General features: G+C 40.1%; 1 protein-coding gene across 1 annotated transcript in view; it reads right to left on the bottom strand.

Annotated features, from left to right (window-relative positions):
• Positions 1 to 3,482: 3,482 nt before the first annotated feature.
• Positions 3,483 to 13,762, bottom strand: part of PDCD2L (programmed cell death 2 like) — a 21,981-nt gene continuing 11,701 nt past the window's right edge. The window contains exon 7 of the mRNA XM_008709196.2: positions 3,483 to 3,659. Within this exon, the coding sequence (XP_008707418.2) occupies positions 3,529 to 3,659 (131 nt within the window). The 3' untranslated portion in view covers positions 3,483 to 3,528. The remainder of the gene's footprint in view (positions 3,660 to 13,762) is intronic.

Here is a 13,762-nt window from a genome sequence, read left to right as displayed (position 1 = left end):
AACTAGATGCGCCTGTATGTAAAGAGCTCTTACGAATTAACAAGAAAACAAATGTCACCCAAACAACAGAGGCCAAGGATGTGAACAGGCACTCACAAAGAAAATGAACAATAGGATCAATAAACAAAATTTAATCAAAGAAATGTAAAATAGTACTTAAATCATTTTCACTTAAGCCAGCAAAAGAAACAGTGTAACATTCCGTGTGGTCAAGAGATAAACAAGCATTCCCACAGCTGTAAGGATTCTAAAGCAAAGCTTTTCTAGAGGATGTTAAAAGATAAACTGAGGCATATTTAAAAATTTTTGTTTATTTGAGCAAAACGCGATTCAAATTGGGCAGCATTCTAGCTAGGAGATAAAAAAAAAAAAAAAAAGCTCTGAGGAGCTGTACAAAATGAAAAGCTTTCATGGCTAGAAGGGAGAAGGAGCAAAGAAATTATACAAAAGTGGGGTGGTTATTGCAAGGTTACTTACCTTTTTAAATTTTTAAATATTTATTTAAGTAACCTCTACACACAATGTGGGTCTCAAACTCACATCCTGAGATCAAAAGTCACATACTCTTTTGACTGAGCCAGCCAGGCACCCCTGATCAGGCAATTCCTGATTGACTGGTTTAAGATTCCATTTCTGCAAAAGCCCTAACCGTAATTAAGTCTCTGCTTGGTGATGTGAGGCTTAGCCTAACCAACTCTATTTTGGGCTTGTCTTTTTTTTTTTTTTTTTAAACGAGGGTAATTTGGAAATATGATTAAAAAATCCTCACAATATGTTAAATAAAAGATACAAAACTATTTGTATGATTAAATTTTGTAAAAACAAAAATATATTAAAAAGTAGGAAGAAAACCACAGTTCATATTTTTGTGTATCTGTGTGTGATGGAATCGCGATAATTTTTTTTTCTTCTTTAGCCTTTTCTGTATTTCCAGATGATCATGCTCCTCAAAGAAAATGCTAATTCTAAAATCAGAAAAAATGATCCCAAACACTAAAAAGAAAGATAATTATGTAATGTGATAGAGGTCCTTAAAGAAGAAACAAAAGGCTAAAAATGGAGTCACTTGTGCTAAACCAAGAGTTAATACCTAACCTAACTGCAGTTTCATCTTTTCCCAGGAGTGGAATTTTAAACCAATCTGTCTGGAATTTCCTGGTCAGCACTAGTGATTTAATCTGCCTGATAAGACCCTTGTAAGGTTAGATAACCTTGCCTGAAATAATCTACTCTTCTAACTTCCTGTCCCACCATCCTTCTGCCAAAAAACACCTCCCATTTTGAACACCTCAGAACTCTTTTCTACTTGCTAGATGGGATGCTGTCAGACTCATGCATCATTGAATAAAGCCAGTTAGACCTTCAAACTCAATCAGTTGAATTTTGGTTTTTGACATGCTAAATATTGCTACAACAGCAATCATATTAAAATATGTAAATATATGAAGGTAATATATTGCACACTTTAAATTTACACAATGTTATGTGTCAAATATATTCAGTAAGAAAAAGGTATTTAAAGAGAAAAGGTAAAGAGAGAAAACGGAGGAAAATGCTTTTGACTTCTGTCATCTTTCTCATCAGCTGCTTGGTTCACCAACCACACACCAAACTGGTCTGGTCTATGAAAAAATACTCAGGCTGCTGTCCTGAGGCATGAGTGCAGGAAGAGCCAGAGTGCTCCCTTGGGGGGGAGAGGGCACCCCTGTACAGTGGGCTGCTGATGTCCCTTCCCTACATAGGGCTGGCTTTTACAAAGACCCCATCCAGGCAGTTAGTTAAATCTAAAGGAGGCCCTTCCCAGGATGCTGATCTTAGTTATCCCTCTGGACACTCAGTGCATGGGAGCCACCTTCCTTGGCTTCTCTCCTGCCTCCCTTCTCTTCCTCTAGGCCGGGCTGGGCTACGTAATTCTGAAGGCCTTTGCTTTTCTTGGTGGATTTGTGTGTATGAGTGTGAGTATAAAGTGTAAAATGCTTGTCCACCTTAACAAATTCAAATAAGATACAAGTGCAGGAAGTGAAAGCTCAAAGTCCCACCCATACCTAATCCTACTCCTCCAGGACCCTTGATGGCCTTTGTCTTTTTATTTTTTTAAGTAATCTCTACACCCAAAGAGGGGCTCAAACTCACAACCGAGAGATAAAGACTCACACACCCAGGTGCCCCCCCTTGTCCTTCTTGATCTGTCTCCTACATAACAATATGCAGTTTTTCATTCATTCATGCATTCAATTCCTTTGGTTTTATTTATTTAAATAATCTCTACACCCAACGTGGGGTGGGGCTAGAACTCAAGAATCCCATGCTCTTCTGACTGAGCCAGTCAGGTACCCCTGCAGTTTTACATTTAAATGGGTTCACACTGGACTTATTTTCTCTTTATCTTGTTTCCCCTACGATAGATGATATATAACAACCTTACCCTTATTTGCTGTGCTTTGCTTGGTAACTTCCTGTGACTGGTTCTGTGCACCCCACAACATCTTTACCTTCTGCTGAAGGTGGTATTTGAGGTAATAGCGTGGGCCATTTCAAGGAGTTACTCAGTTTTGCTGGGTATCTCCCATCTGGATAGGAGGTATACATATACTTGTTTTTCTCCTGTTAATCTGTCCTTTCTTACAGGGGGGTCTCAGCTAAGTGCCTAGGAGGGTAAAGAGAAAATTCTTCCTCCTTCCCTACATGCCTAAAGCCTCACTGACTAGCAAGTTCAGTTTGTACACAGCCAGCCACTTTCCCTCCGGTGCCCAGGGAGGCAGGATCAGGTGTGTTCCCACCAGTCACATGCTGCGTTATTTGCCAGAGTAGCAAATGGAACTGTTTATAGCTGTTTCCTCATCTATGCAGGCAAATAGCAAGTCTGTACACAGCTGGCGGGCATGTTTTCATGCTGCCGTCAAAGTGTAGCAGAATGGAACGGGTTAACAGAAAAAACTGAAAGGAGAAAGGGGAGACTGGAAAAGTGAACACCTGGAAGGAGGGACAAGGTCCAGAATAGAGAAAGGGCCCCTTTGCTGTGATACTGCAGGGGCAGAAGGTGGGACGGGGTGAAAGGGGGGGATCGGGGTAGGGGGAACACGGGGCAGGTCTAAACAGCTAGTGTCGCAGGGTGGGAGCCTCAAAAAGCTGGGGTGGGTCGAGTGGTTCAATCAGCATCCAGGGACTGCAACATGAGTATAGAAGCAGCAGAGGTGGTAAGAGGCTGACCGCTGCCCCTGGTTCTTCAGCAGCTCTCCCTCCTACAAAGCCCACTAGGTTGCCTGTACAGGGAACACCCGCCCTCTGGGCAGGAGAGGAGCCACATCCAGAACTGTCACTCTGGAGACAAGCTAACTGACCCTGGGAGGATAGACCAGCCCACAGCCAGAAGGTTTTAAATCTCACTGCAGCCCCAGCACAGGTGCCAGAAAGCAAAAAGGACAGCACTTACAAAAGAGTTAATAATCTGTGAGTCAAAATGAAGTAAAAATACACAAATCTGGACATCAAAATTTGTTTTAATTTATATAAATAAAAGGAAATGTTCTACTTAAATAATGATTCATCGGGGTCTTCTTGTATAATACAAAGTTCTTCCATGGGAGTCTGATGATTTTGAGGCCAGCAACTCTTCTCACATGTGTAAATTAGAATCGTTCCAAATTCTACAGAAAGACCTGAAAGATACAACATATTCAGGATTCTAACAAAGAGGACGTGTTAGGAGATATACTCAGTATTTGAAGTTTGCTTAGTGGATAGAGCCCAGACTCTGGAGCAAGACTTCCTGAGTTCAAATCCCAGTTTTACCACCTGAGTAAGGGACTTCACCACTCTGTAATAATGACCCTACTTATCATGATGATACAATTGTTGTGAGGAGGAGTGCCCGGGTGGCTCAGTTAAACGTCTGCCTTTGGCTCAGATCATGATCCCAGGGTCCTGCAATCAAGGCCCTTGTGGGGCTCCCTGCTCACTGGGGAATCTGCTTCTCCCTCTCCCTCTGCCCCTTGTCCCTACTTGGGCTTGTGCTCGCTAGCTCACTCTCTCTTTCAAATAAATAAATAAAATCTTAAAAAAAAAAAAAAGATTGTTGTAAGGAGGAGTAAATAAACTAGTGCGTGTAAGATACTTACAACAGAGCTTGGCCTATCTTAAGTGCTCAATGTAAAACAAAGAGGTTAACGAGAAGATAATAGAAGGAAGGAGAACGATGACGCAATATCAGGGTAGCTGGTGTTGCTACAGAAGTGATTTTACCCGATAAGCTGAAAAAATAATTAGGAACAGCAAAACCAGTATTCAGTGTAGCTTTCATCCACACTCTTCCCCACAGTAAGTGACCACTGATGATGAAAAGCAGATTTAACATAAAAATATACTTTAAAGTCTTTATTATAACTGTCTAGGATACTGGACACTGGAAATAAGCTTTTTTATAGATTTTATTTATTTGACAGAGAGAGAGCACAAGCAGGGGGAGCGGCAGGCAGAGGGAGAAGGAGAAACAGGCTCCCCATTGAGCAGGGAGCCTGATGCGGCGCTCGATCCCAGAACCCTGGGATCAGGACCTGAGCTGAAGGCAGATGCTTGCTTAACTGACTTAGCCGCCTAGATGCCCCTCACTGAAAATCATTTAAAAATATGTCATGGGGCTGGGGGGCCACCTGGGTGACTCAGTTGGTTAAGCATCTGGCTCTTGATACCAGTTCAGGTCTTGATTTCAGGGTCATGAGTTCAAGCCCTTTGTTGGGATTGATGCTGGGCATTGAGCCTACTTAAAAAAAAAGTTGAGGAGTGCTTGGGTGACTCAGTCAGTTAAGCGTCCAACTCTTGATTTTGGCTCAGGCCATGATGTCAGGGTCCTGAGATGGAGCCCTGCGTCAGGCCCCATGGCTCAGCATGGAGGCTGCTTGAGGTTCTCTCCTTCTCCCTCTGCCCATACCCCTGCTCACACACTCTCCCCCCCCAAAATAAATAAATAAATAAAATCTTTTAAAAAACCCCACAAAACTTCATGGGGCTCCTGGCTGGCTCAGTCAGTGGGTAGAGCATGTGACTCTTGATTTCGGGGTCGTGAGTTCAAGCCCCAAGCTGGGTGTATATATTACTTACTTACTTGTTTAGTTATATACATACATACATACATACATACATAAATGTCACACTAAGAGAACACACTATCTCCAAAAAAGGATTCTCACACACACACACACACACACACAAAATCCTAAGGGCTTACAGAAATTTATCAGTGGACAGACTGTGAAGAATAACACCAAGAAAACATGATCAACAAGAACTCCTGCTGATACCAGAACAGGAAAACAGGAGTCAACAGGAGGAGCTGGACAAGTGGTTTGGAGCAGCAAAGGAAAACATGTTGAAAGGAAAATGCAGGCAGGGACAAAGGAAAGAAAAGCACTGAAGACAGAACTAACAAGGCCAAAATAGAGCTGATTTGGGAGAAATGACCTGGTGAATTTGAGATAATTTCCAACCAGAATGGGCACCACGTACTTTGCAGAGGGCATAAGAAAGCTGGAATCTGAGAACTGGTAGCCACCAGGGTAAGAAAGAAGGAGGGGCAAGAAATCAGATGGAACAAAATACCAAACAGCAGAGTACCATACATGAGGCCTGAGCCCAGGGGCCTGGCACAGCAGAAGGGCCAGGGAGGGGTAGGAGAAAGAGGAAACTATGTGGAGGTCAAAACAGCCGCACTACACATCTAATGAAAAACATCAGAAGCTGCAAGGAACAGAAAAGACAGGTGAACCCTAACTACAGGTAGAAAGAAAGGCTTGAGAGAACCTCAGCGAATGCAGAGGGAAAGAAGAAAGATGTGAGCACAGGAGAGGAGAGAGGTGAGCAACGCAACTGCTACTGTTTCAGGAGAAAAGCTACAGATGCGACAGAAAAAAATATTCAGAAATTTAAAAAATTGAAAGAAAGAAAAACTAAAGACAGGCCCGAAAATCCACCTTGTCCCAGGATGAGAGGATTATGGAACAATGCAACAGCAAGACACGTTAGTTCAGAGACTGGACTTCACAAATAAAGAAAAATCTACAGGGGCTAGCATAAATGTTAGTTACAAAGCAGGGGGAAATCAGACCACCCTCAGACTTCACTCAAAGCCTAAAGATATCAATATAAAAGATCTTAGGGATTTGGAGAAAAATGTACTTTTCCATGAGACGGGGCCGCGGGAGAGGCCAGGAGAGCCAGAAGGGCTGTCACTCTGAGGACATGATAGCACCGGCTCTACCACCGTTCGGAAGAAAAAGTGGGACCTCAGGATTTTATACACAGTTTGTCCTTCAATACAAAGGCAGACATTCTGAAGTAAGAGTAACAGCTCTATGTCCTCCTTGAGACTAGCACTTGATAGAATGTAGCCACCAGAGAAGAACCAAAATAAAAGATGCAGGGGGATGGAAAAGCTCACTGAAAAGAATGGTGTGAGCACGCAAACCACTGAAACACTTGAGAACAAAAGCTTATTAGCTGTAACAATCATGGTGACAGGGTACAGACTTATAAACCTCAATGAGGTACAAATAATACTAAAATGGGTGGCTGGCTCAGCTGGGGGAGCATGGGACTCCTGATCTCGGGGTTTTAAGTTCAAGCCCCCACAATGGGTGCAGAGATTACTTGAAGAAATAAAAAAATCTTTTAAAAAAATACTAAAATATTTGGAGGTGGAACAGGGCATAAATTTCCTTATTATAGTAAAAGGCCAAATTCATGCAATCTAAAATTGAAAAATGGAATGAATGTAATTCTCTGAGCTTCAGAAGCATCTTTTAGCAACTAGGTAAAAAAACCCATTGCCTATGGTCCAGCAACTGCCTCACATACACTTACTTTTCCTTATGTTGAATTTGCACACGTTTATTCCAATATTCTTAATTAGTACGTACTGAATTTTCCTGTCTTTAGAAATTTTTTTTTTCTAGCCATCTATCTACCTAAACTTTCTATCTGTATTAATGTCAAGAACGATGACTAGAATGATGTTGACCAATGTTGCTAGTGATGGTGATTTCCAAGGTTCACCAGACATTTACAGAAAATCTCCAACATAACATTCGGGGATCAGAAAAATTACAGGAAGGGCGCCTGTCTGGCTCAGTCTGTGGAGTACGCAACTCTTTTTTTTTTTTTTTTTTAAGATTTTTAAAATTTATTTATGTGACAGAGAGACAGCCAGCGAGACAGGGAACACAGCAGGGGGAGTGGGAGAGGAAGAAGCAGGCTCCCAGCGGAGGAGCCTGATGTGGGACTCGATCCCAGAACGCCGGGATCACGCCCTGAGCCAAAGGCAGATGCTTAACAACTGCGCTACCCAGGCGCCCCGGAGTACACAACTCTTGATCTCAGAGTTATAGGTTCAAGTCCCACGTTGGGTGTAAAGATTACTTAAAAATATCTTTTAAAAAACTGCAGAAAATAGACAACATGAGTAACAACTGAAAACTTAAAACAGACCACTTTTTTTTTTTGTAGTGGGTTCCATGCTGGGCTCCACGTGGGACTTGAACTCGACCCTGAGATCAAGACCTGAGCTAAGATCAAGAGTAGGATGTTTGACTGAGCCACCCAGATGCCCCTAGACTTTTTTTTTTTTTTTAAGATTTTTATTTATTTATTTGACAGAGAGAGACAGCCAGCGAGAGAGGGAACACAAGCAGGGGGAGTGGGAGAGGAAGAAGCAGGCTCCCAGCGGAGGAGCCTGATGTGGGGCTCGATCCCAGAACGCTGGGATCATGCCCTGAGCCGAAGGCAGACGCTTAACGACTGAGCCACCCAGGCACCCCCCGCACTACTTCTTAACGATATAAAAGAATTCATCAAACAAAACAAAACAAAAAGGTGATATGAAAAAGTTTCAGAGAACAAGAAAAAGCTTTTGAAAAATAAAAATAGAACAGCCAAACTAAATTCAAAAGAAGGGTTAGAAGATAGAGCTAACAAAGACATAAAGTTAAACAGAAGCACTCAGGCCCAAAAGTCATACACCATATGACTGCATTTGTGTGAAGTTCCAGAACAGGCAAATTCTTAAGGGCACAGGGAGAGTGATAACCCTAGAGGGGGAAGGAGGCCCAAGGGAGCTTTCTGGGTCACTGCAAACACTCCCCATCTTACTCTGGGAGGTGACTACAAGAGAGTATTTATGTAAAAATTCACCAAGCTGTAGGCTTAAGATTGGGGTACTTTACTGCGTGCTTCCTTTTTAAAAAGGAAGTACATGGCAAGGATTTCCTGAATATGCAACCAAAAGCACAGGCAACAGAAGTAAAAATAGATGAATTGGACTACATCGAAATTAAGAACTTAGGTGCACCAAAGGACACAATTAACAATGAAAAGGCAACCTACAAAATGGAGGAAAAGATTTGCAAAAATCACACCTGATAAGGGGTTCATATCTAGAATATAAAAAGAACTCTTACAACTCAGCAACAAAAAGTCAAATAACCTGACTACAACAAACAGTAAGACTTGAGTAGACATTTCTCCTAAAATGATATGTAAATGGCTAACAATTCATTCATATGAAAAGATGCTCAATGTCATTAATCATTAGGGAAATACAAATTGTAACCACAATAGATACCATGGCACATCCATTAGGATGGTTACTATAAAAAAAATTAAAAAATAAAAAAAACGGAAAACAAGTGTTGGTGAGGATGTGGAGAAACTGAAATTCTTGTGCACTGTTCATTGGGAATATAAAATGGTGCAGCCACTATGGAAAATGTTATGGTGGTTCCTCAAAGAATTAAAAATGGAATTACCATATGATCTAGCAATTCCGCTTCTGGTATATATATCCAAAAGAACTGAACGCAGGATCTTGAAGAGAGATTTGTACGCCCACGATCATAGCAACAATATTCACAATAGCCAAGAAGCAGAAGCAACCCGAGTGCTCAACAAATGAACAGATGAACAAAATGTGGTAGATCCATACGACAGAGTATTATTCAGCTTTAAAAAGGAAGGAAATTCTGACACACGGTACGACATGGATGAACTTCAAAGACCTTATACTAAGTGAAATAAGGCAGTCTCAAAGGACAAATACTATGATTCCACTTATACGAGGTATCTAAAGTAGTCAAATTCACAGAAATAGGAAGTAGAACGGTGGTCGCCAGGGGCCGAGGAGAGGGGGAAATGGGGAGTTGTTAACAGTGATAGCGTTGTAGTTTTTCGAGAGGAAAAAGTTCTGGAGAATGGCTGCACAACCATGTGAATAAGCTTAACATTACTAAATTGCACTTAGAAATGGTTAAGATGTTAAATTTTCTGTTATATATTTTTTACGACAACTAAAAAGAAGAATAAAGTACAAAGTTGAAGAAAACTCCTGGAAAGTGAAACAAAAATCAGAACAAAAGAGAAGAGAATCAAAACAGAAGTTCCCATAAAGGCACAACAAGAAAAATGGAAGAGAATCATCAAAGAAGCTGAAGACATGAGTTTCTGAACTGAAAACACCTACCACGTACTCCGCACAATATACACAATTTCAGAATAACAAGGATAAAGTGAAGATTCTAAAAGTGACGTGGAAGCAAGAGAGTTCCCATTCAAAGGACTAACAGTCAGAATGGGACTGCTTTCTATAGCAACACAGGATGCTAAAAGAATGAGGTTATATCGGGGCATCTGGCTGGCTTAGTAGGTAGAGCATGTGACTTTTTGATCCTGGGGTTGTAAGTTCGAGCCCTATGCTGGGTGTAGAGAGTACTTACAAATAAAAAAAGGGGGTGCCTGGGTGGCTCAGTCGGTTGAGCATCAGGTCATGATCCTGGAGTCACGGGATTGAGCCCAGCTCAGTGGGGAGTTTGCTTCTCCCTCTCCCTCTGCCCCTCCCTTCCGCTTGTACGTTCTCTCTCTCTCTCAAATAAATAAATAAAATCTTGAAAAAAAGAAAAAAAAGAATTATCACTTCCAGGGGCACGTGGCTGGCTCAGTCAGTGGAGCATGCACCTCTTGATCTGGGGGTCATGAGTTCAAGCCCCACGTTGGAAGTAGAGATGACTTAAATAAACAAATATTTTAAAAATAAAAAATAAAAGATAAAAAATATTTTTAAAAGATATCAACACAGGAGCGCCTGGCTGGCTCAGCTGGTGGAGTGTGTGACTCTTAATCTTGGGGTTGTGGGTTTGAGCCCCACGCTGGGTGTAGAGATTACTTAAAAATAAAAAAATTTTTTTTAAATTATCAAAAGCAAAAGAAAAAAGTCAACAAAATGAAAAGACAACCTACAGAATAGGAAAAAATATGTGCAAATCATATATCTTTTAAGGGGTTAATATCCAAAATATATGGAGAACGCATACAATTTACCAGCAAAATAATACAAACAATCCAATTTAAAAATGGACAAAGGACATGAATAGATATTTTTCCAAAGACGATATGTGAATGGTCAACAGATGCAGGAAAAGGTACTCAACATCACTAATCACTAGGTAAGTGAAAAATCAAAACCACAATGAGATACCACCTCATGCCTGTTAGAATGGCCATCAACAAAAACTCAAGAAATAACAAGTGCTGGCAAGAATGTGGAGAAAAGGGAACCCTTGCATCCTGTTATGGGAATGTAAATTGGTATTGCCACAGTGGGAAAATAGTACGGAAGTTCCTTAAAAAACGAAAAATGGAAATACCACATAATCCAGCAATTCTATTACTGGGTATATAGAAAATGAAATCATTATGTCAAGGAGATACCCGCACCATGTTCACTGCAGCATTATTTAAAATAGCCAAAACATGGAGCGCCTGGGTGGCTCAGTTGGTTGAGAGTCTGACTCTTGATTTTGGCTCAGGTCATGATCTCTCAGGTTGTGGGATCAAGCCCTGAGTTGGGCTCCGTGCTCAGCATGTGGCGCCTGCTTGTCCCTCGCTCTCTGCTCCTCCCTTTGCTCACGTTCTCTCTCTCTCTCTCAAATAAATAAATAGCCAAAACATGGAAACAACCTCAGTGTCCAGTGACAGATGAATGGATAAAAGGTGTGATACACACACACACACACACACACACACACACTGGAATACTATTTAGCCACATAAAGAAGAGAATCTTGCCATTTGCAACAACATGGATGGATCTTGAGAAAATTGTCCTACGTGAAATAAGAAGAGGAAGACAGGGGCGCCTGGGTGGCACAGCGTCTGCCTTTGGCTCAGGGCGTGATCCCAGCGTTGTAGGATCGAGCCCCACATCAAGCTCCTCCACTAGGAGCCTGCTTCTTCCTCTCCCACTCCCCCTGCTTGTGTTCCCTCTCTCACTGGCTGTCTCTCTCTCTGTCAAACAAATAAATAAAATCTTAAAAAAAAAAAAAAAAGAGGAAGACAATACTGTATGATCACACTTGTAATTAAAGGAAAAAAAAAAAAAAGGACCCAAAACTCATAGAAAAAAGATCAGATTTGGGGTTATAGAGGTAGGGGGTAGGAAGAAACAGAACTGGATGAAAGTGGTCAAAAGGTACAAATTTCCAGTTATAAGATAAATAAGTATTAGAGATGTACATTTGGAAAGTTTTTAAGAGGACAGATCCTAAGAGTTCTCACCATAAGGTAAAAAAACAATTTTTTTCTTTCATATCTGTATGATTGGTATTAATTAAACTTATTGTGGTAATCATTTTAGAATATATGTAAATCAAATTAGTATGATGTACAAACAGTGCCTAAGAGTTCAATATTTTGAATTTGCACCAAACAGGGAAGAAATAAAACAAATACTTCACTAAGAAAAATACGAAGACATCAAAAAATAAGGGCTCAAAGGATTGGCCTTTATAATACACTCACTGAAATCCTGGTTAAAAATATGTATAACAGGGGCGCCTAGGTGGCTCAGTCGGTTACGCATCTGCCTTCGGCTCAGGTCATGATTTCAGGGTCCTGGGATGGAGCCCTGCATTGGGCTCCCTGCTCAGCAGGGTGCCTTCTTCTCCCTCTCCGCTTGTGCTCTCTCTGTCAAATAAATAAATAAATAAATAAATAAATAAATAAATAAATAAATAAAATCTTTAAAAAAACAATATGTATAACAAAAATTTTCAACTATATGCTATTAATACACGAAAGGGCAAAATAAAACTAACATTTTTTTCTAAAGAACGAATGAACCCTCTTTTAAGTTGGCTTAATTATCTCCACTAAACATAATTGTTGTAATTATTGCTTTGCTATTATATTTGCTTTTCCTGGTGTCTTTGTAAGGATCACAAAGGCATTATGAGTTTATGTAGCTGCTCACATGGTGTTTTTCTTAATTGAAATATAATTCACATGCCATAAAATTCACCATTTTAATTTTATTTATTTATTTATTTTTAAAGTAGGCTCCATACCCAGTGTGGAGCCAACATGGGGCCTGAACTCACAACCCCAAAATCAAGACCTGAGCTGAGATCAAAGGCAGAGTGTCTACATACTATTGAAAAAGGTTGGTATTATTCAACTAGATTGTTAAGATGTTAATTGTAATCCCCAAAGTAACTACTAAATGAGTAACTCAAAAAAAGAAAGGGAATCTAAATGAATGTTATATTACTGAAAAAAAAATCACCTAAATACAAAGAAAGAAAGAAGGAAAACAGTCAGTCATGGAAGAATTAATTAAAAAACAAAAATACTGTAAGACATACAGAAAATAAATAGCTAAATGGCAGAAGTAAATCCTTCTTTATCACTAATGACATTAAATGTAAATGGATTAAGCTCCATTAAAAAAAGGAACTGGCAGATTGGATATAACAAAAATAAAACAAGATCCATCTATACACTATAAGAGACTCTCTAGATACAGGGACACAAAGAGAATGAAAGCAAAAGGATAGAAAAATATATTCTAAGCAAACAGTAACTAAAATAGAGCAGGGGTGGCTGTATTATCATTAGATAAAATACACTTCAAATCAAAAAATGGTTACAAGAGACAAAGAGGGACGTTATATGTCGATAAAAGTTTCAACAAGGTAAGAAGATGTAACAATTATAAACATATACACTTTCATATGCAGAGGCCCAAAATGTATGAAGCAAAAACCGACAGAACTGAAGGGAGAAACAGAGAGTACTACAATAAAAGTTGACTTCAAAACCCCACTTATAGTCATGGATGAAACAACCAAACATAAGATCAATAAGGAAACAAAGGATCTGACGAGGCTATATATCAATTAGCACCAACAGGTACATACAAATAAATAGATAAATAAATAAATAACAGGCGCGCACAGAACACTCCACTTAACTACAGCAGTAAACACACTCTTTCAAATGCACATAGACTATTCTCCAGGATATACCATATGTTAGGCCACAAAGTAAGTCTCAATAAATTAGAAAGATTGAAGTCATACAAAGTTATCTTTTCCAATCACAATGATATGAAACTGAAATAAGTAACAAGGAAAACTGGAAAATTCACAAATATGTGGAAATTAAACACTTTTAAATAACCAATAGGTCAAAGAAGAAATCATTAAGGGCAATTAGACAATATATGGGACAAATGAAAACAAAAACACAAAATAGCAAATCTTACGAGATGTAGTAAAAGCAGTGCTAAGTGGAAAATTGAGAACTGCAAACATGTACATTAAGAACAAAGAGGGGCACCTGGGTAGCTCAGCTGGTTAAGCTGCCTACTCTTGATTTCAGCTCAGGGTCCTGGGATCAAGCCCCGTGTGTGAGGGTGTGTGTGTGGGTGGGGGAGGTTCCACGC

Source organism: Ursus maritimus, unplaced genomic scaffold (genome assembly GCF_017311325.1).
Source record: "Ursus maritimus isolate PB19 unplaced genomic scaffold, ASM1731132v1 scaffold_19, whole genome shotgun sequence".
In the NCBI taxonomy this organism is placed as follows: Eukaryota; Metazoa; Chordata; class Mammalia; order Carnivora; family Ursidae; genus Ursus; species Ursus maritimus.
The sequence above is the reverse complement of the archived record's forward strand: the minus strand, read 5'-3'. Positions and strand labels throughout refer to the sequence as shown.